This window comes from Caenorhabditis remanei, chromosome III (genome assembly GCF_010183535.1).
Source record: "Caenorhabditis remanei strain PX506 chromosome III, whole genome shotgun sequence".
Classification (NCBI taxonomy): domain Eukaryota; kingdom Metazoa; phylum Nematoda; class Chromadorea; order Rhabditida; family Rhabditidae; genus Caenorhabditis; species Caenorhabditis remanei.
This window is the reverse complement of record NC_071330.1, coordinates 3,671,995-3,692,247: the sequence shown is the minus strand read 5'-3', so window position 1 is coordinate 3,692,247 and position 20,253 is coordinate 3,671,995. Positions and strand designations below refer to the sequence as shown.

At 38.4% G+C, this 20,253-nt stretch overlaps 12 protein-coding genes across 12 annotated transcripts; 6 read left to right on the top strand and 6 right to left on the bottom strand.

The window, feature by feature from the left end:
• Positions 1-1,493: 1,493 nt before the first annotated feature.
• GCK72_008884 (uncharacterized protein) lies at positions 1,494-2,830 on the top strand (the record flags this gene model as incomplete). Its single annotated transcript, XM_003107634.2, has 4 exons — positions 1,494-1,544; positions 1,646-1,993; positions 2,047-2,402; positions 2,452-2,830. The coding sequence occupies 4 exons, from the start codon at positions 1,494-1,496 to the stop codon at positions 2,828-2,830; spliced, it is 1,134 nt and encodes a 377-aa protein (XP_003107682.2).
• Positions 2,510-2,875, bottom strand: GCK72_008883 (uncharacterized protein; the record flags this gene model as incomplete). Its single annotated transcript, XM_053727097.1, has 1 exon — positions 2,510-2,875. The coding sequence occupies one exon, from the start codon at positions 2,873-2,875 to the stop codon at positions 2,510-2,512; it is 366 nt and encodes a 121-aa protein (XP_053586674.1).
• Positions 2,876-3,219: 344 nt separating this feature from the next.
• GCK72_008882 (uncharacterized protein) lies at positions 3,220-4,498 on the top strand (the record flags this gene model as incomplete). Its single annotated transcript, XM_053727096.1, has 4 exons — positions 3,220-3,234; positions 3,292-3,828; positions 3,972-4,235; positions 4,286-4,498. The coding sequence occupies 4 exons, from the start codon at positions 3,220-3,222 to the stop codon at positions 4,496-4,498; spliced, it is 1,029 nt and encodes a 342-aa protein (XP_053586673.1).
• Positions 4,499-5,197: 699 nt separating this feature from the next.
• Positions 5,198-6,146, bottom strand: GCK72_008881 (uncharacterized protein; the record flags this gene model as incomplete). The annotated part of the gene is made up of 3 exons (XM_053727095.1): positions 5,198-5,679; positions 5,858-5,946; positions 5,998-6,146. The coding sequence occupies 3 exons, from the start codon at positions 6,144-6,146 to the stop codon at positions 5,198-5,200; spliced, it is 720 nt and encodes a 239-aa protein (XP_053586672.1).
• Positions 6,147-7,230: 1,084 nt separating this feature from the next.
• On the bottom strand, positions 7,231-7,434 carry GCK72_008880 (uncharacterized protein; the record flags this gene model as incomplete). The annotated part of the gene is made up of 1 exon (XM_053727094.1): positions 7,231-7,434. One exon carries the CDS (start codon positions 7,432-7,434, stop codon positions 7,231-7,233), a length of 204 nt encoding a protein of 67 aa, XP_053586671.1.
• A 448-nt stretch (positions 7,435-7,882) lies between these two features.
• GCK72_008879 (uncharacterized protein) lies at positions 7,883-9,291 on the bottom strand (the record flags this gene model as incomplete). The annotated part of the gene is made up of 3 exons (XM_003107648.2): positions 7,883-8,630; positions 8,943-9,155; positions 9,206-9,291. The coding sequence occupies 3 exons, from the start codon at positions 9,289-9,291 to the stop codon at positions 7,883-7,885; spliced, it is 1,047 nt and encodes a 348-aa protein (XP_003107696.2).
• A 435-nt stretch (positions 9,292-9,726) lies between these two features.
• GCK72_008878 (uncharacterized protein) lies at positions 9,727-10,786 on the top strand (the record flags this gene model as incomplete). Its single annotated transcript, XM_003107579.2, has 2 exons — positions 9,727-9,938; positions 10,030-10,786. The coding sequence occupies 2 exons, from the start codon at positions 9,727-9,729 to the stop codon at positions 10,784-10,786; spliced, it is 969 nt and encodes a 322-aa protein (XP_003107627.2).
• An 874-nt stretch (positions 10,787-11,660) lies between these two features.
• GCK72_008877 (uncharacterized protein) lies at positions 11,661-12,819 on the bottom strand (the record flags this gene model as incomplete). The annotated part of the gene is made up of 3 exons (XM_003107480.2): positions 11,661-12,426; positions 12,481-12,684; positions 12,734-12,819. 3 exons carry the CDS (start codon positions 12,817-12,819, stop codon positions 11,661-11,663), a joined length of 1,056 nt encoding a protein of 351 aa, XP_003107528.2.
• A 1,322-nt stretch (positions 12,820-14,141) lies between these two features.
• Positions 14,142-14,845, top strand: GCK72_008876 (uncharacterized protein; the record flags this gene model as incomplete). Its single annotated transcript, XM_003107472.2, has 3 exons — positions 14,142-14,405; positions 14,514-14,681; positions 14,729-14,845. 3 exons carry the CDS (start codon positions 14,142-14,144, stop codon positions 14,843-14,845), a joined length of 549 nt encoding a protein of 182 aa, XP_003107520.2.
• A 278-nt stretch (positions 14,846-15,123) lies between these two features.
• Positions 15,124-15,648, top strand: GCK72_008875 (uncharacterized protein; the record flags this gene model as incomplete). The annotated part of the gene is made up of 1 exon (XM_053727093.1): positions 15,124-15,648. One exon carries the CDS (start codon positions 15,124-15,126, stop codon positions 15,646-15,648), a length of 525 nt encoding a protein of 174 aa, XP_053586670.1.
• Positions 15,649-17,196: 1,548 nt separating this feature from the next.
• GCK72_008874 (uncharacterized protein) lies at positions 17,197-18,286 on the bottom strand (the record flags this gene model as incomplete). The annotated part of the gene is made up of 2 exons (XM_003107479.2): positions 17,197-17,971; positions 18,111-18,286. 2 exons carry the CDS (start codon positions 18,284-18,286, stop codon positions 17,197-17,199), a joined length of 951 nt encoding a protein of 316 aa, XP_003107527.2.
• Positions 18,287-18,877: 591 nt separating this feature from the next.
• Positions 18,878-19,898, top strand: GCK72_008873 (uncharacterized protein; the record flags this gene model as incomplete). The annotated part of the gene is made up of 2 exons (XM_003107555.2): positions 18,878-19,053; positions 19,124-19,898. 2 exons carry the CDS (start codon positions 18,878-18,880, stop codon positions 19,896-19,898), a joined length of 951 nt encoding a protein of 316 aa, XP_003107603.2.
• Between the last annotated feature and the right edge of the window lie 355 nt (positions 19,899-20,253).

Here is a 20,253-nt window from a genome sequence, read left to right as displayed (position 1 = left end):
TTCCATAGTTTTCACATAAAATTTGCGGAGGTGACGTGAATCTAGGCAACCGGACAGACAAAATTTGTGTTTATATCTTCTTTTTTTTTGAATATTTTTTTTGTGTATTTTTCTCAATTTTTATCTGAAAACCGAGCAATTCAACACTGAAACCGTTTGGAGCTCACCTGCCATGTGGCATTCGGGTCTCGCGACGATTTTCTACCGTACTTTAAAGGCGCGTAGCAAGTTGGAAACAATATTCAAAACGAAACAGAATTTCTGAAAGTTTTTGAGCTGGAAATTGGGTTTTCAAAGAATTGAGTCAATTAACAAGCTAATCCGAAATAATACACAATTCCGGCTCGCCGAAAACTCATTTTTTCACATATTGAACATCAAAACTAAAATTTTGAAGTTTTTGACTCACCAATGTGGAAAACCACGTACCAAATTAACAAGGTATGATTTTTATCAGTTTGACCGCCCTCTCTTTCAATTTTATCAGTTGTCAATGGTCATTAGACGCGCATATTTTCTCTCAGTCTCTTATCTCTCTGCGCGCGCCAAATTTCAAATTCGAACGAGTGGCGCCAAAAGCGAAACACACCGCCCGCTTGTTTCCAGTGATTTCTTTCATTCTTCGTTCATTTCGCACTTCATTTTCGGGTTTCTTGCGCTTTCCTCCGACTGGATTGTGCGTTTTCTTCCTAGTTTTTCAACGGCTATCGCTATTCAGGTGCTTCTCCCGTTTCGTTCTGTAGTTCTACCAATTCCGGCTCAATATCGCTTAGTTTTTGTTGCTCAAGCGTCTTCAGAACTATAAAATCTCTAAAATTTATATTTTCTTGTCTACCTTTAACCCAGTAGCCTCGTCGATTTCGAAAGTTGTTTTTTCGCGCCCATTTTCGTTCCTCTGGCTTCTCACAGGTCACTTCAGCTCTTATCGCTTGGCTAGGTGAACTTTCTTATCTTGACACTGTCGTTTTCGATAAACCTATGTTTTTCTAATGTCCTTCTTCCTAGTGGCCTGTCAGACATCACCCATTCATTCGAATTTCCTCCTCTCACCTACTTATTTGCATCATCTGCTCCTCTCCTTTCTTCGTTTCCACCATTTGCTGACGTCACGGGGTCGCCCTCCTGCTGGCATACGATATTCCGTGCAATTCCGAACACAAAACAGTTCGTGACGTCACAACTCCGCCCTTCACCCTTTCACCTCGCTGATCGCCACCCGTGACGTCAGCAAAGGGTGGCGACGACCATTCTACCACCCGGAGACAGACTCCGCCTTGATTTTTCCGTATAAAAGCTGTACCGGTCATTCAGTTGACGTCGGTCGCTTGACCCGACCTGAATCAGCTGACCATCAACTTGTTATTCGTTTTTGTCGCTCTCTGTTCGTTCACTCGTGCTCTATTTCCATCTGTTGTCTCTTATTTCCATTTTTCAAACGATTCTATTTTCAGATTTGGCAGAACTAACCACCTACGAACACCTACTAAACAAGGATGACCCTGGGCGAGATTCAAAACATTGAGAAGGAGAATGCACCAGTGGAGGTTAGTTTTAAGTCTGCGGCTCTCGCGTGTTTGCACAATGTGCCGGATTCCACGACTTTTACCCCGCGCCCAGCTTATTTCATATGCCTTCGAATTTTCAGCCGAAGCACTCGTCAAAGAAGCTGAAACTGGAACAAGACATCGAGAAGTTGTCGATTGTCGAGAAGCTCAAGGACACAGAGGAAAATGAGGAGACGGAGGGAAATGCTCTCGACGCCAATGAGCCACTCCTTCAGGATTTGGACAATCGATTCGTCATCTTCCCTCTGAGACACCACGAAATCTGGCAATTCTATAAGAAGGCGGTCGCCTCGTTCTGGACAGTCGAAGAAGTCGATCTTGGCAAGGACATGAACGATTGGGAGAAGATGAACGGAGACGAGCAGTACTTCATCTCCAGAGTTCTCGCCTTCTTCGCCGCCTCCGATGGAATTGTCAACGAGAATCTCGTAAGTTTCGCCTCGTTTATAGTGCGGAACTTTAGAATATCTTTATTTTTCAGTGCGAGCGCTTCTCAAACGAAGTCAAAGTGTCGGAGGCTCGATTCTTCTACGGATTCCAAATCGCCATCGAGAACATTCACTCGGAGATGTACTCGAAGCTCATCGAGACCTACATTCGTGACGAGAAGGAGCGCCTCACTCTGTTCAACGCCATTTTCGAGTTCGAATTCATCAAGAAGAAGGCCGACTGGGCTATGAAGTGGATCTCGGACAAGAAGGCCTCGTTCGCCGAACGTCTCATCGCCTTCGCCGCTGTCGAAGGAATCTTCTTCAGTGGATCGTTCGCCTCAATCTTCTGGCTCAAGAAGCGAGGACTCATGCCAGGATTGACACACTCCAATGAGCTCATCTCAAGGTAACAACACAATTTCTTCGGTTTTTAGACTAATAAACTAATTTTCCAGAGACGAAGGACTCCATCGCGACTTCGCTTGCCTTCTCTACTCGATGCTTCAGAACAAGCTAACACAGGAGCGTATCTTCGAGATTATCAAGGACGCCGTCTGCATCGAGCAAGAGTTCTTGACAGAGGCACTTCCAGTTGACATGATTGGCATGAACTGTCGTCTGATGTCTCAATACATCGAGTTCGTCGCCGATCACTTGCTTGCGGAACTCGGATGCGACAAGCTGTACAATGTGAAGAATCCATTCGACTTCATGGAGAACATCTCGATAGATGGAAAGACCAACTTCTTCGAGAAGCGTGTCTCCGAGTATCAGCGTCCAGGAGTGATGTCGACTGAGACCGAGCGTCAATTCGATCTGGAAGCCGACTTCTAGGCATTGTCTGTGATTCACCGATTCCCCTTTCTCTCTTGTTATCATTAATTTTTCTTTCACCACTTTATCCACCCTCACATTTTCACCCACTTCACTTTGTTTCTGTCACGATCTCCCTGTATCGCTGTATCTGTACCAACTCCTATGGACTGATTATTTATACTGACATTTGACATTTGATGTTTACTTTCCCATTTTTTTGTTCAAAAATAAACTTTGTGATTGCTCGGTCGTCTTTGGTGGCCTTCTCTCTTTCAGATTTTTCAGATGTCTTCTTTCGAATCGACGTGAACTTGAACCTTGCTCTGGAATTCTTCGCAATCAACTTTCAGAGAGGTTTGATTTATTTTTCGATTCAAACAAACAAACTATTTTGTAATAATTTCTTAATGGATACTCAAGAAGTGAGTGCGATTCAAAGAAGAAGATCTAGCAAGGCTTCACGAATTCTTTCTTTTCAGATTAACACTTCAAATTCACAGTTTCCGAATCTCGAAATTCTTCCGAAGATGTCGACAAAGAAAGAAATAGCAGAGAAACGAATCAAACAATTGCATCTAACACCTGGAACGATTTTCATGAATCGATGGAGTATTGAGGGAATGATCGGAAGTGGAGGTTATGGACAGATATTTCTAGCGATGGACACGAAGAAAAACGAGGTACGGGCGGTGAAGATCGAGCCGAAGATGCGGATGGAAATGATAACGAAACGAATGATAATGGAGATGGATGTGATGCTGAAAATGCAGGGAAAACAGCATATTCCATTGGTTTACTCATCCGGATATAACAATGAATTCAATTTCATTGTGATGCAATTATTGAGTGAAAATATTGGAGATATTCGGAAGAGAAGTCCGGCGGGGAGGTTGAGTAAAGAGACGGTCGGGAGGATTGTGTATCAGACGGTGAATGCGTTGAAAGATATTCATGAAATGGGTTATGTGCATAGGGATGTGAAGCCTGCGAACATTTGTTTCGGTTGTCATCAACAGGTATGAAGTTGGGGATAAGGGGATGAAAATGATTGCTTCTTACTCGATTGACACAAACTTCAGCGTTTTTGAATTAACTTGTCAGCACCCGTAGCTTGTTTAGCTTAGCACTGCCCTAATATCCAACGACACCAATATCTCAGAACCGTCACATCCTCTATCTCCTTGACTTCGGCCTTCTCCGTCGCTTCAAAACAGACACTGGCATCCGTAAACCGAGCCGCCCGAATGCTGGATTCAAGGGAACCGAACGATATGTATCGGTTCGTGTTCATGAGAAACTGGAACAAACGCCGTGGGACGACTTGTTCTCTGTAATGTACTCGGTTTATGAACTTGTGGTTGGAGAGGTTCCATGGAGACATTTGGAGGATGTTGAGGAGATTCATGCGGTGAAAAAGTTGATGGTAGTTACAGAGGGGAATCAATGATACTGTACCACTTTCAATATTTACAGAATGAACTGAACAACAATGGGGAGATGTTTAAAGGTAGTGCAAGTGTTCTCATTGATTTCCATAAAATGTTAGTTGAGTTGGATCCAAGTGTTGATCCACCGTACGAGAAGTTGATGAATTGTGCGAAAGTTATGTATCAACCGAAGGAATTGAATGATCTGTATGATTGGGATGAAGGATTCAAGCTGACTTTGAGTGATGAGAAAGATTGAACTTTTTTGAGTGTTTTGTATAAATAAATGAGAAGATCAGTGAACTTTGGGATACGGTCACATGGATGATCCCTTTTTGACATTTTTCGATTTGTAGATGAACAGATTGAGTTTTGATAACGGTTGATTTTAAAAAGAGGCGTATTGAAAGAATGTATTCTCGATTGCCTTCGTCACTGTCTTCTCGATAAGACCGTCAACTCCCTGATTGAAGATTCTCTATTCCTGTTTCCTTCCCGATGATAACTGCTCTCTCGGCAACGGCTTCGACGACAATCCTTCTGACGGCTTCTTTCGCTTCTATATCCTGTCTTGTCCTTTTTCATAGTCATATAACTCATTCACTGAGTTCTTCCAAGAATCTTGGAGTATAATAAAAGACTAGAACTGGAATATAAAACCAAATTAAATAAGAGTAATTTATTCGTTACAATTTGTTATGGATATTAAAAAATTGTATAAAAGGGAGAATATGAGAGAACAGAATGAGTGATTTGGAATCGAAGGGTAGCAATAGAGGATAACAACTTTGAATGATTGCAAGATTCAATAAAATACTGCGTAGAACTTTTTTACAAGAGGAAATGAACAAAATGAACAAAACCTCACAATTTTTCATTTCGAAACTTTACTCTGATAGAAGGAGAGTTCTGGAAAGTGGGAACGATAGAAAATAGCAAGTTCGAATGATAGCAAGATTTAATAAAATACAGAATTTGGAGGGAAATCTTCCTTTGGAATATCTGGGAATCTCTCGTTCCAAATATTAAAGATGAATGCATCATCCCTAGGAATGACAGTTGCCAGAACTCCATCGTCTCTCAACAGATCAAAACCCTTTGAGCAATCAATGGCAGCGTCGAAATAAGGATTTCGGAAATGAACGAATTGACCTCTTTGTTTCGGATTCCACGGAGTAACTGGAAGATCCTCCAACATGTTAGAATCATTTTTAACGTTACATAGTCGAATCTCTCGTTTGAAGTATTTGTGGTTTCCGCAGTTAGTTGATTGAAGCCAATGTTTCAGAAATCGATTAATTTCTGAAGTTTTGTAGAACGATTGTCGACAGACTAATTTCTCGTAATCCATTTCCAAAAGACTCTTTATTTTGGGAAGACCACCTTTCAACCATAAATTTCTTGCTTTCCATGTTTTGTATCCTTGTGGATATTGGGTGTCTCAAGCAGAACGATTGGACATTGTCATGATTCATGAAGAGTATATCCAAATCCTTCTGCGTAATTTCTTTCTTTTGAATTGAAATCGTTCCAGCATCAGGTAACAAAACTGGGAATTTGTCGAAGTCAGATTGCTCGACATCTTTTTGGAATACAACTGATTTCAGTGAGCTCAAACCGTAGAATTCCAAGAGTCTGTTACATATTATCTCAGTTAAATTAACAGATGGATCGTGATAGAATTCCCATGCGAATTCGGAAGTTTGACTGAATAGAAAAAAATGTAAAAAGTTTTTAAATGTCGAGAAGTCAACTCACATTTCTTTCCTAATATCCTCTTTGTTATCGGTTGGAATCACATTCAGAATGTGAGATGTTTCTAGTTCTGGATATTGGTTGACTTGTGTCACTTTCAGAGTGATTTTGGAACTCTCATATAGCCACATGGATACTTCTAGATGCGGCATTTTGCAAGAGCCTGCTATCGATTTAGATTTCTTCGAGCATAATGAGACATTCAAACTGAAAAACAACGACTTCATTATTATCAAAGTTACTGAAGAGTTCTTACCGACTGATAACATCAAACGAGAGGACAACTTCTTTCAGAACCGACTGTGGTAAAGAAAATAGAGAAAAACCGCGGTGTTCACTCATTGGAGAACCTTTGAGAAGAGAGAAGAAGGAATGTGAATGTCGTAGGTGACGGTGTCGAGGGTATATTGTGTGTGTTTAGGAAGGACCTGTAGAGTCCAATCGATTGGCGTGTATGGAATCTGACTGAATACAGTTGACGGTACAAGAGTTGTTTGCATTGAGTCCCCAGCAACCCAGTTACTTTGTCAGAACGATAATGATCCATGACCACACTAATGAAACATCATCCCAGAAGACTCATAGACACTCAGTTTGCTTGATTGTAAGAAGACTCTGATTCTCCTGACCGCTTCGTTGTGAATTGCACTGGAATTGGTCGATTTGAGAAAGAAATTATTTTGTCGATAAGTAACTTGTTAGGAAGTGTCCGAACAAAAGAGTTGTCAACTACAAAAATAAAGTCCTATTTTTTATCTGTACGATCCATTAAAATTTTACTTGATGGAACAATCAGTAATACCATGAAGCCCTCTCAAAGTTGGAGATTTGCTACAGAGAACTACTAAAGTTGTTAGAACTATGGCCATTACTGTTAGCTATCAGAGATGTCGGGAAGTGAAAATTTCTTATACGGAGTTCCTCGTTTGCTCGAATTTTTAAACAAATTTTCGTGTTTTTTCTTCTTTTTTTTCTGAAATGAATAATATGACTTCGGTCCTCCTTTAAAGTTGAAACTGACTCGAATCTTTACCGACTTCCGACTTCCGACTTCCGTATAAGAAAAAAGGCTTTGGGATACGGTCACATGGATGATCCCTTTTCGTCATTTTCCGATATGTAGATGAATAGGTTGAGTTTTGATAACGGGGGATTTTTAAAAAGAGGCGTGTTGAAAGAATGTACTCTCGATCGCCTTCGTCTAGAGTTCGGTCATTTCCACGATTATGATGACTGCTAGCTCAGGAAGATTCTCGTCACCACTGTATTCTCGATAAGACCGTCAGCACCCTGATGAAGGTTCTCTATTCTTGTTTCCTTCCCGATGATAACTGCTTTCTCGGCAACGGCTTCAACGACGATCCTTCTGACGGCTTCTTTCTCTTCTCTTTCAGAGAGCTCTATGCTTTTCTTCTCCTTTTTCATAGTCATATAACTCATTCACTGAGACTTCTTCCAAGAATCTACACCATGCCTACTCCAAGTATCACCATTTTTCAGGGTCCATCAGTTTTTTGAGATTTCTTGGAGTATAATGAGAGATTAAAACTGGAAAATAAAACAAAATTTAAAAAAAAAAGTATTTATTCGTAGCAAATTATTATGGATATTAAAAACGTTTATAAAATGCAGAATATGAGTGAACAAAATGAGTCATTCGGAATCGAAGGGTAGCAATAGAGAATAGCAAGTTTGAATGGTTGCAAGTTTTAATAAAATACAAAATTTGGACGAAAATCTTTCTTCGGAATCTCAGAGAATCTCTCGTAGTCCATCGTCTCAGCAGATCAAAACTCTTTCAGAAAATAATGTGGTATGCAAGGATATGGAAGGATGTGAATAGGGGATAGCCAGTTTAAATGATAACAAGTTCGAATGGTAGCAAGATTCAATAAAATACAGAATTCGGAGGAAAATCTTCCTTTGGAATATCTGGGAATCTCTCGTTCCAAATATTGAAGATGAATTCATCTTCATCAGAAATGAAAGTTGCCAGAACTCCATCGTCTCTCAACAGATCAAAACCCTTTGAGCAATCAATGGCAGCGTCGAAGTGGGGATTTCGGAAATGGAAGAATTGACCTCTCTGTTTTGGATTCCATGGGGTAACTGGAAGATCCTCCAACATATTCGAATCATTTTCAACGTTACATAGTCGAATCTCTCGTTTCAAGTATTTGTGGTTTCCGCAGTTAGTTGATTGGAGCCAATGTTTCAGAAATCGATTCACATCTGAATTTTTATACCCCGACAATGTACAGTCAACTTTTTCGCAATCCATTTTTAAAATATCTTCTATGTTTTGTGGAGCACGAAAGAATCCCACAGTTCTAGCACACCACATCCCATATCCTTCTGGATATCGGCAATCAAGATTAATCAATTGAATATTTCCATGTTTCATGAAGAGTGTATCTAATTCCGCTCTTGTCACCTGTTCCTTGTCGAATGAAATCGTTCCAGCACTAGGTAACAAAACTGGGAATTTGTCGAAGTCGGATTGCTCAATATTTTTTTGAAATACAACTTCTTCCCATGAACTCCAACCGTAGAATTCCAAGAGTCTGTTGCATAGAATTCCAGTTAAGTTCACAGATGGATCGTGATAGAATTCCCATTCGAGTTTCGAGATTTCGCTAAAAAATAAATAATGTGGTCTAAAATTATCATCTGATGACGAGTCTCAAATTATTATATTCAATTAAAAGTAGTTAGTTTTGAGACTCTGCCACAATGTCATCCCTATTTCAATAATTTGAGTTTCAATTTTTTTTGGCTCTATAGAAGGTACCCTGATTTTGATTTTGATTCAAGGGAATGAAGTAAGAGGTAGTTTTAATGTTAGATTAATCACTTTGAGACGTAGCTTTGTTCAGTTCAGAAATTTTTGCAAAATATGTATTAGGGGATTTGAAAAAGTGACATAATTTTTTTTTAAACCAACTCACATTACTTTCCCAAAATCTTCTTTGATATCAGTTGGAATCATATTCCACACATGTTCCACCAGGGGAACGTCTACGTCTTCTCGTTGATCGGTTACTATCACCTCAATAATACTTTTTGAATCCTCACAGAGAATTAATGATAATTGGAGCTCCGGTATTGTGTATGCACAAGATATCCTTTTGGATCGTTTTGAACAAATTGAGAGATTCATTCTGAAAATAGATATTTCTAATGGTTTGTTAAACGATTGATTCATACTCACCGGCTCAAAACATCTAGTGAAATTATAACATCATTCAGAGCAAGATATGGTAACGAGAATAAAGGGAATACTCTGTTTTCTGTCATTGGAAAACTGTAGAGAGAATATGAAAATGAATACTGTTGGCTTCGAGGGCTCAAAGCGTGTAGAGGCTGAATTGTAGAGCTGAATGAATGAATTATGTTGGCTATGGTTTCGAGGGATCAATAATTGGGGGAGAACAACTCAGACAACTGCTCGACACTCTGCCAGTCTGTCCCCAGAAGAAAAGAGAATAGGCCCCCAATCGACTGGCCACCACAGGTCTCTCCTAAACACATACAGGTCCCCTCTATTCTGTTTCCAATAGAATTCAATCTCGTCTTCTCTCCGCGGCTTGTCTAATGACAGAAGTCAAAGGCTTTCCTTTGTTTTCTTTGCCATACGTCGCACTTAAAGATGTTGTTCTTTCTTTTGATATTTTCAGTCGGTATGTAGAAGTCAGTCATTTGATAAACCATCAGAAATATCCATTTTTCAGTATGAACTTGTCAACTTGTTCAAAACGATCCAAATGGATATCTAGTGCATACACAATGCCGGAGCTCAATATATCCATAGAGCTCTACAAGGATACTAGTAGAGCTCTACATTTAAAGAGTATTATTTATGTGAATGAAGTCCGCAAAGGAGGAATATCTCACTGGTTACATGTGGTTCCAACCTATATCAAAAAAAATTTTGGGAAAGTATTGTGAGTTGGTTACAATAATTATTACCATATCCGTCTATAATCCGAACGAAGCTTCAAACTTGAAATACTCCCATAATTCAGTTTTTTTCAGTCAAATCTCGGAATTCGAATGGAAATTTTATCACGATCCATCTGTGAACTTAACTGAAATTCTGGCCACCAGGCTTTCAGGATTCTACGGTTGGAATTCACTGAGATTTGTTATATTCAGAAAAGATATCGAACAATCCGACTTGGAAAAATTCCCAGTTTTGTTATCTTGTGTCGAAGGAATTATAATTCGAAAGAAACGGGTAAAAAGGGAGGATTTGGATACACTTTTCATGAATCGTCGTAACATTCAATCGTTTAATATTGAAGGCCGGTACCCAGTAGGATACGATAATTATGGGATATGGTGTGCTAGGATAATGGTATTATTACATGCTCCACAAAACATTGAAGATATTTTGAGAATGGATTGCGAAAAAATTGGTTGTGCAGTTACAAGGTATAAAAATTCAGATGTGAATCGATTTCTGAAACGTTGGCTTCAATCAACTAACGGCGAAAACCACAAATACTTGAAACGAGAGATTCGACTATGTAACGTTGAAAATGATTCGAATATGTTGGAGGATCTTCCAGTTACTCCGTGGAATCCGAAACAAAGAGGTCAATTCTATTATTGTCAAAATTCTCATTTTAACCCTGCCATTGATTGCTCGAAGGGTTTTGATCTCCTGAGAGAAGATGGAGTTCTAGCAACTGTCATGCCTGGTGAAGGCGAATTCATCTTTAATATTTGGAACGAAAGGTTCCCAGATATTCCAAAGGATGATTTTCCTTCGAATTCTGTATTTTATTAAATCTTGCTATCATTCGAACTTGCTATTTTCTATTGCTACCCTTCAATTCCCAATTATTCATTTTGTTCTCTCATATTGTGAGTTTTAACAAATTTTTCAATATCTATAGGAATGTTTTCCTGTAATTAGGTTTTGATTTCTTGGAGTACAATTCTCATTCTTCGAGTACAATTCTCATTCTTGGAGTACAATTCTCATAATTCTCATTGTACTCCAAGAAATCTCAAAACCTGATGGACCCTGAAGATGGCGTTCAGATAACGTTTTTCCCATGATGATTATCCACTTCATTTCCAGTTCAAATTGTCCGTTACGTGAGAATTTTCAGTCATTTTTCTTTTTTCGTCACCTTCCTCGGTTGGCGACGTCATGTCACCTTGATATCGCCCTAGAAGACCAGTTCTCCTTTTGAGCCCTATTTTCATGAAACCTTAATTTCATCCTTGAGGGGCACTTGTCAATCAGAACTCGCACCATTACATAACAATAATTATCTTCTTATTTTGTAATTAATTGGTTGTTTCCTTTCCTTTGATCTGAATAAATTTTAAAGCATAAAGTTTATCAAGATTATTTTTATTGTGAGTTCATCGTCCCATGGGGATCTCGGAACAAAAATAAATTCTTGAATCTCTTAGACTAGGGATTTCTCGGAGTAATGTGAGAGGTCCGAGCTGGAAAATAAAACCCAATTGAAAAAAAAAGAGAATTCATTGATTGAAATTTATTATGGATGGACCTTTATAGAAAAACATGAAAGAACGGACTTAGTGGTTGGGGATTGAAGAAAAATAATGTGGTATGCAAGGATATGGAAGGATATGAATAGGGGATAGCCAGTTTAAATGATAGCAAGTTTGAATGATAGCAAGATTTAATAATGTACAAGATTTGGAAAAATACAAGATTCTGAATAAAAATCTTTCTTTGGAATATCGGGGAATCTCTCGTTCCAAATATTAAAGGTGAATGCATCGTCACTAGGCATAACAGTTGCCAGAACTCCATCGTCTCTCAACAGATCAAAACCTTTCGAGCAATCAATGGCAGCGTTGAAATAAGGATTTCGGAAGTGAAAGAATTGACCTCTTTGTTTCGGATTCCACGGAGTAACTGGAAGATCCTCCAACATATTCGAATCATTTTCAACTCTAAATAGTCGAATCTCTCGTTTGAAGTATCTGTGGTTTCCGCAGTTAGTTGATTGAAGCCAATGTTTCAGAAATCGATTAATTTCTGAAGTTTTGTAGAACGATTGTCGACAGACTAATTTCTCGTAATCCATTTCCAAAAGACTTTCTATTTTGGGAAGACCACCTTTCAACCATAAATTTCTTGCTTTCCATGTTTTGTATCCTTGTGGATATGGGTGTCTCAAGCAGAACGATTGGACATTGTCATGATTCATGAAGAGTATATCCAAATCCTTCTGTGTAATCTCTTTCTTTTGAATTGAAATCCTTTCAGCATTAGGTAACAAAACTGGGAATTTGTCGAAGTCAGATTGCTCGACATCTTTTTGGAATATAACTGATTTCAGTGAGCTCAAACCGTAGAGTTCCAAGAGTCTGTTACATATTATCGCTGTTAAGTTCACAGATGGATCGTGATAGAATTCCCACGCGAATTCGGAAGTTTGACTGAATAGAAAAACAAAATTTAAAAAGTTTTTAAATGTCGAGAAGTCAACTCACGTTACTTTCCTAATATCCTCTTTGCTATCGGTTGGAATCATACTCAGAATGTGAGATGTTTCTAGTTCTGGATCTCGGTTGACTTGTGTCACTTTCATAGTATTTTTGGAACTTTCATATAGACACATGGATACTTCTAGATGCGGCATTTTGCAAGAGGCAGCTATCGATTTGGATTTCTTCGAGCATAATGAGGCATTCAAACTGAAAAACAACGACTTCATTATTATCAAAGTTACTGAAGAGTTCTTACCGACTGATAACATCAAACGAGAGGACAACTTCTTTCAGAACCAACTGTGGTAGAGAAAATAGAGGAAACCTCCGGTGTTCACTCATTGGAGAACCTTTGAGAAGAGAGAAGAAGGAATGTGAATGTCGTAGGCGACGGTGTCGAGGGGCTAATGTGTGTTTAGGAAGGACCTGTAGAGGCTAATCGATTGGGGTGGGGGTAATTGTATGGAATCTGACTGAACACTGTTGACGGTACAAGAGTTATTTGCATTGAGTCCCCAGCAACCCAGTTACTTTGTCAGAACGTTAATGACTACACTAATGAAACATCATCCCAGACAACTCATACACACTCAGTTTGGTTGATTGTAACTAGGAAGGATCCCGAGTCAAGATGGAGTTGCGGGTCGAGACCTATATGATTGGAAAGCTTGTGTTTTTGAACTTCCAAAACAGTTTTCGAATTTTGCAATACGCCTCTAGGAATCGAGCAAAATGAGCTCAGATTTCAGCTCTGCTCTCGATTCTTAACCATATCATCCGAGTAAGGGGTCAGAGGGAACTACTTTCCTCACTCCTCAGATGATTCACGTTTTCCAACGGTTGGTTGGTCGAGTGGGTAAGATCACAGTTGGCCAGCGATGAAATATGGACCATATTTCCGCCGCGGACTCTATGCGGACGGAAAATGGGACTGAATCCGCATGCGGTCCGCACGCTTCCTAAACACACATTCGACCTTCGACCACGGTGATTTTTTCGTAACCACCTCTTTTCATTCTAACGAGTTTTTCTCGAAATTGAATTGAAATTTTCGGAAAACTAATTGAAGTTATCTGAGATAACTGGAGGATCTATAGCAGTTAAAAAGAATTTTCCGAAAATTTTTAGTCACTTTCGAGAAAAACTCGTTAGAATGAAAGGAGGTGGTTCCGAAAAAATCACCGTTCTCGACCCTGACCGTTCCGTTGTGAGCGACATCACGATAATTCAAAGTGAACCTATGCAAACGCGCTCTTTTGAGAAAAATCTCTTACCTAAATTTTTTCTTTAAATGAAAACTTTGTCAAGAAATAGTTTTAAGGAGAAATATAATCGAGAAAGACCAATTTTTTGAAAAAACAAAAAATATTAAAAAATTGCAATTTAGGCGTCAAATAATATTACCAAAATGTAGTCTCAACAAAGCGCGTTTGCATAGGTTACGATTGAATTATCGTGCGACATCAGACAATGCAAGAAGCAAAGAGAGACCACCAGTAATAACGATTATAACACCATCTGCTCCATCCCTCCGTGTCCTTCTTTTCTTCTCTCCCCCTCCAACTGATTCATCTACCAACACATATCCCTCCTTCTCCCCCAAAATCTCTTATGAAATGTTCTATTTCCACTCGTTCTTCTCATTTCTGATAGTTCTCCAACTGATGCCCCAGAGCAAATTCATTGAAGATCCGCTATCAGACAACCCTTATAGAAAGCACATAAAGCAGTACAGTTGGCCACAAATTGTCTCTTTTCTCACTCTGGTAGCAGTTGGAATACCCAGATGTGTCCAATCGATTAATACGGAAAATGGGCCTGGACGTCTTCCAACAATCAAGAAACGGATGGTTTGTGTGCTGATTTTTGGAATATGTCAAAGTATTTTCGGAATGGTTTCAATGTTTGTGTTCAAGCCGGAGTCTGAGGTTTGTGACCAATATTGTTATTATCACACTAGTCATACAGAGCCGCAAGAAATAGACGTGGCAAAATCTGCTGCCAGTCTAAAATAAAAGTCCATTGGAAATATTCAGACCCGCTTCCTGCTCGTCAGTATCTCCCAATTCGTCACAATGGTTCTTGTCGGATTGTTCGCATTTGAGTATCTATTCACCTGTATTCTTCACTATGACTACTTGGCAATTCCAGCCGCAATTTCAGCCGTTGTATTGGCTGTTGTGCTAAAAAATTATGCAGAAAGAGTGAGTTTTCTAAACTCAGAGAATAAATAACCTTTCAATCTATTCAGTGCTACTACGGTCTCTACATCGCATGGAGTATTCAGTTGTTCTCGGGAGTGTTAGAGTTATATCTAGTGCTTAATAATAGGATTATGGACGGGATGTTTCATGAAGAATCACAATGATAAAGATTTTTTTAAACACATAATGGGAAATATCATAACACATAATAGGGAATATCTAGGGGTACAGCTGTTGGATAAGTAATGTCACTTGGAATGGAGCCTGGAGCTTTATTTTCTAAGTTTACTAGTTTTTAAGCGGTTTCTCTGTTAAGTCGACACATTTCAGTTTAGATTTCGATCATTCTCCAAACATTTTATCAAAACCGGAGAAAGTGTACATTCTGATGGAAAGTGTTTCGACGAAAGAGCTGGATATGGTATTCTCAAAATGTCAGGATATGCAACACTTATTAACTCGGGCTGAGATACCAGATGAATACGACAATTATGGAATCTGGAACGCCAAAGAAATGTGGTTGAGATACGCGCCTCCGACGATAGAAGGACTTCTGAATATGAATTACGAGAGACTTATTTGCCGCCGTTCGAAACTCAAAACATCAGATTTGAACTTATTTCTGAAGAAGTGGCTTCAATCTACTGAAAAAGAGGATAATAAATATAACATAAACGAGATAAGGTTGTCTCAGATTGAGAATGATTCGAACATTTTCGAAGACCTTCCAGTCATCCCATGGAATCCTCGTCAGAGAGGTCAATTCTTCTTTCATCGGAATCCGTTTCAAAATTTTGGAATCGATTGTTCTCGAGATTTCGATTTGTTGAGAGACGATGGAGTTCTAGCAACTGTCTCTTACGTACGAATTCCTCACTTATATGACCAATTCTATTTTTACGTCTGGCGTGAGCGATTTCATGTAATTCCGAATGATGAAATGTTCAACCCTGCTATAATTTTTTGATAATGTAACATTGTAAGGTATTCGGTAAAAGCCTTAAGCCTACTTTGCGCTCTAACTGAAAAACCCTATCCTAATCACATATTTTTGATTCATACAGTACCGCTCAATAGGATATGAACTTTGTCAATTTTCAGTTGAAATTGTCCAACTTTGAGAGTGTGTCATGGTAATTCTGATTGTTCCATCAAGTAAATTTTTAATGAACAAAACAAAAGTAGAGTTTCATTTTTGTAGTTGACAACTTTTTTGTACGGACACTCCCTAAAGAGTTAAAGTCATTTTAAGACGACAGCTCAAAATTGAACTAATTTGTACTGAAATCGGTCGATTTGAAGGAGAAATTACTTTGTCGATACGTAGCTTGCTAAGGAGTGCTCGTACAAAAACGTAGTCAACCTTAAAAATGAAGCTCTTCCTTTGTTCTGTATAATTCATTGACAATTTACTTGATGGAACAATCAGAATTACCATAACACACTCTCAAAGTTGGACAATTTCAACTGAAAATTGCCAAAGTTCATATCCTATTGAGCGGTACTGTAACTCCTGTTCTCACAGTCTCCACATTTTCTAGACCTGGATTCCTGAGATTCCGGAGAAAGATATTGGCCCAAATTCTCTATTTTATTAAAATTTGAATTTTTTATTTCTCAACTATATTACCATCCAGCTATTTCCAATTGAACCTTTTCTTTGTGTTGTCAGTTTTTTAACGCCCACAACAATTATCAAATAATAAAGATTTATATTCCTTTCATATTAAGACCATTTTTAAATAGTACCCCTAGTGTAAACAGGGAACTGCGTGTATCACAATCCAATGATTCTAATTATGCGTTTTATTTAAATTGTTTAACAAGAAGGCAAAAAAGGAGATCTAGCAAGGCTTCTCTTTTGAATTTCACATTAACAGGTATGGTGCGAAGTAGAGCCTATGGAAAGATATCTTTCTCCGGAATCTCAGGAATCCAGGTCTAGAAAATGTGGAGACTGTGAGAACAGGAGTTACAGTACCGCTCAATAGGATATGAACTTTGGCAATTTTCAGTTGAAATTGTCCAACTTTGAGAGTGTGTTATGGTAATTCTGATTGTTCCATCAAGTAAATTGTCAATGAATTATACAGAACAAAGGAAGAGCTTCATTTTTAAGGTTGACTACGTTTTTGTACGAGCACTCCTTAGCAAGCTACGTATCGACAAAGTAATTTCTCCTTCAAATCGACCGATTTCAGTACAAATTAGTTCAATTTTGAGCTGTCGTCTTAAAATGACTTTAACTCTTTAGGGAGTGTCCGTACAAAAAAGTTGTCAACTACAAAAATGAAACTCTACTTTTGTTCTGTTCATTAAAAATTTACTTGATGGAACAATCAGAATTACCATGACACACTCTCAAAGTTGGACAATTTCAACTGAAAATTGACAAAGTTCATATCCTATTGAGCGGTACTGTATGAATCAAAAATATGTGATTAGGATAGGGTTTTTCAGTTAGAGCGCAAAGTAGGCTTAAGGCTTTTACCGAATACCTTACAATGTTACATTATCAAAAAATTATAGCAGGGTTGAACATTTCATCATTCGGAATTACATGAAATCGCTCACGCCAGACGTAAAAATAGAATTGGTCATATAAGTGAGGAATTCGTACGTAAGAGACAGTTGCTAGAACTCCATCGTCTCTCAACAAATCGAAATCTCGAGAACAATCGATTCCAAAATTTTGAAACGGATTCCGATGAAAGAAGAATTGACCTCTCTGACGAGGATTCCATGGGATGACTGGAAGGTCTTCGAAAATGTTCGAATCATTCTCAATCTGAGACAACCTTATCTCGTTTATGTTATATTTATTATCCTCTTTTTCAGTAGATTGAAGCCACTTCTTCAGAAATAAGTTCAAATCTGATGTTTTGAGTTTCGAACGGCGGCAAATAAGTCTCTCGTAATTCATATTCAGAAGTCCTTCTATCGTCGGAGGCGCGTATCTCAACCACATTTCTTTGGCGTTCCAGATTCCATAATTGTCGTATTCATCTGGTATCTCAGCCCGAGTTAATAAGTGTTGCATATCCTGACATTTTGAGAATACCATATCCAGCTCTTTCGTCGAAACACTTTCCATCAGAATGTACACTTTCTCCGGTTTTGATAAAATGTTTGGAGAATGATCGAAATCTAAACTGTTGAGCTGTCGTTTGGCGGAAAACGATTTCAATGGGCTTTTGATATTGTAGAATTTGGAAATATTGTTACAGAAGATTCCTGTTAAGTTCACAGATGGATCATGATGGTACTCCCATTCGACTTCCGATGATTGGCTGAAAAAGGTAATTGATAGGTTTAAATCAGTCACTTTTCTATATTCTATCGATCAATAAATTATACTTAAATTAAAAACTAAATTAAGTATTGGTAATTTCGAAACAATTTGGTTCATTTTCGCTTATTTGGACTCACATTATCTTTCCGATATCTTCCTTGATATCGGTTGCAATTATATTATAAACGTGAATTGTTATATTCTCCCCTTCAAATTGTTTCACCATCACCACAGTCTTCCTACTTTCGGAAACCTCCTCTTCATTTTCCTTATTTTTGGAAAAATCGATGCTCTGGATTTCGAGTTTTGGCATTTTGAATGCACGCGCCAATAAACATGACCTCCTTGAGCACAGTGAAAGATTAGAACTGAAAAAACAAAAATGAACTTCCTTCGAAATATTGAATCTTATGTGTCTCACCGACTGAAAATATCACATGACAGAATAACATATTTCAGAGCAACGTATGGCAAAGAAAATAAAGGAAAACCTCTGGTTTCTGTCATTGGAAAACACGTGGAGAGAAGACGAATATGAATTCTATTGGGCAACAGAGTCGAGGGGGCCTGTATGTCTTTAGGAGAGACCAATCGATTGGGGGCCTATTCTCTCTTCTTCTGTGGACAGACTGGCAGAGTGTCGAGCCCCAAATATTGATCTCTTAACACCGTAGCCAAGCAGAATTCATTTTCATACTCTCTCTACAGTTTTTCAATGACAGAAATCAAGGGCTTTCCTTTATTTTCTTTGCCATACATAGCTCTGAAAGATGTTGTTCTTTCATGTGATATTTTCAGTCGGTAAGATACATAAGATTCATTTGAAGGATTTTTAGTTCCCTTTTTCAGTTCTAATCTTTCACTATGCTCAAGGAAATCATGTTTAATAGCGAGTACATACAAAATGCCAAAACTCGAAATCCAAAGCATCGATTTTTCCAAAAATAAGGAAAATGAAAATGAGGTTTCCGAAAGTAGGAAGAATGTGGTGATGGTGAAACAATTTGAAGAGGAGAATATAACAATTCACGTCTTTAATATTATTGCAACCGGCATCAAGGAAGATATCGGAATGATAATGTGAGTCCAAATGCGCGAAAGGGAACAAATTTCTTTTGAAAACATGAAAACTATCGATAACCTTTTTCAGCCAATCAACGGAATTCGAATGGGAGTACCATCATGATCCATCTGTGAACTTAACAGGAATCCTGTGTAACAATATTTCCAAATTCTACAATATCAAAAACCCATTGAAATTGTTTTCCGCCAGACGAGAGCTCAACAATTTAGATTTCGATCATTCTCCAAACATTTTATCAAAACCGGAGAAAGTGTACATTCCGATGGAAAGCGTTTCGACGGAAGAGCTGGATATGATATTCTCGAAATGTCAGAATGTGCAATTCTTGTTAACTCGGGTTGAGATACCAGATGAATACGACAATTATGGAATCTGGAATGCCAAACAAATGTACTTGAGATACGCACCTCCGAAGATAGAAGGACTTCTGAATATGAATTACGAGAGACTTATTTGCCGCCGTTCGAAACTCAAAACCTCAGATTTGAACTTATTTCTGAAGAAGTGGCTTCAATCTACTGAGAAAGAGGATAACAAATATAAAATACACGAGATAAAATTATCGAGGATTGAGAACGATTCGAACATTTTCGAAGACCTTCCAGTCATCCCATGGAATCCTCGCCAGAGAGGTCAATTCTTCCATTTCCGAAATCCTTATTTCAGCGCTGCCATTGATTGTTCTCGAGATTTCGATTTGTTGAGAGACGATGGAATGCTGGCAACTGTCACTTATATAAGAACTCCGGAATCATATGATAAATTCTATTTTTACGTCTGGCGTGAGCGATTTCCTGTTATTCCGAATGATGCACTTTTCCGCCCTGCTATAATTTTTTAATAATGATGTAACGATAATAATGCCTTCTCGACTCTCTAACTGAAAGCTCCGTCCTAATCACATAATTTTGATTCATAATTCCCGTATGTATTTAGGTCGAAACTGCTCACTCGCTCCCACAGTCCCTCCACATTTCCTAGATCTTCATTATTCTCTATTTTATTAAGATTTGAACATTTTATTTCTGAACTCAATTACCATCCACCGATTTCCAACTACTGAACACTTTCTTTGTGTTGTCAGTGTTTAAATGTCCACAACAAATTTCAAAAAATAAAGATTATTATTACTTTCAAATTAAGACCATTTTCAAATAGGACCCTAGGTAGATTTCATCCGGTAAACTGGAAACTGT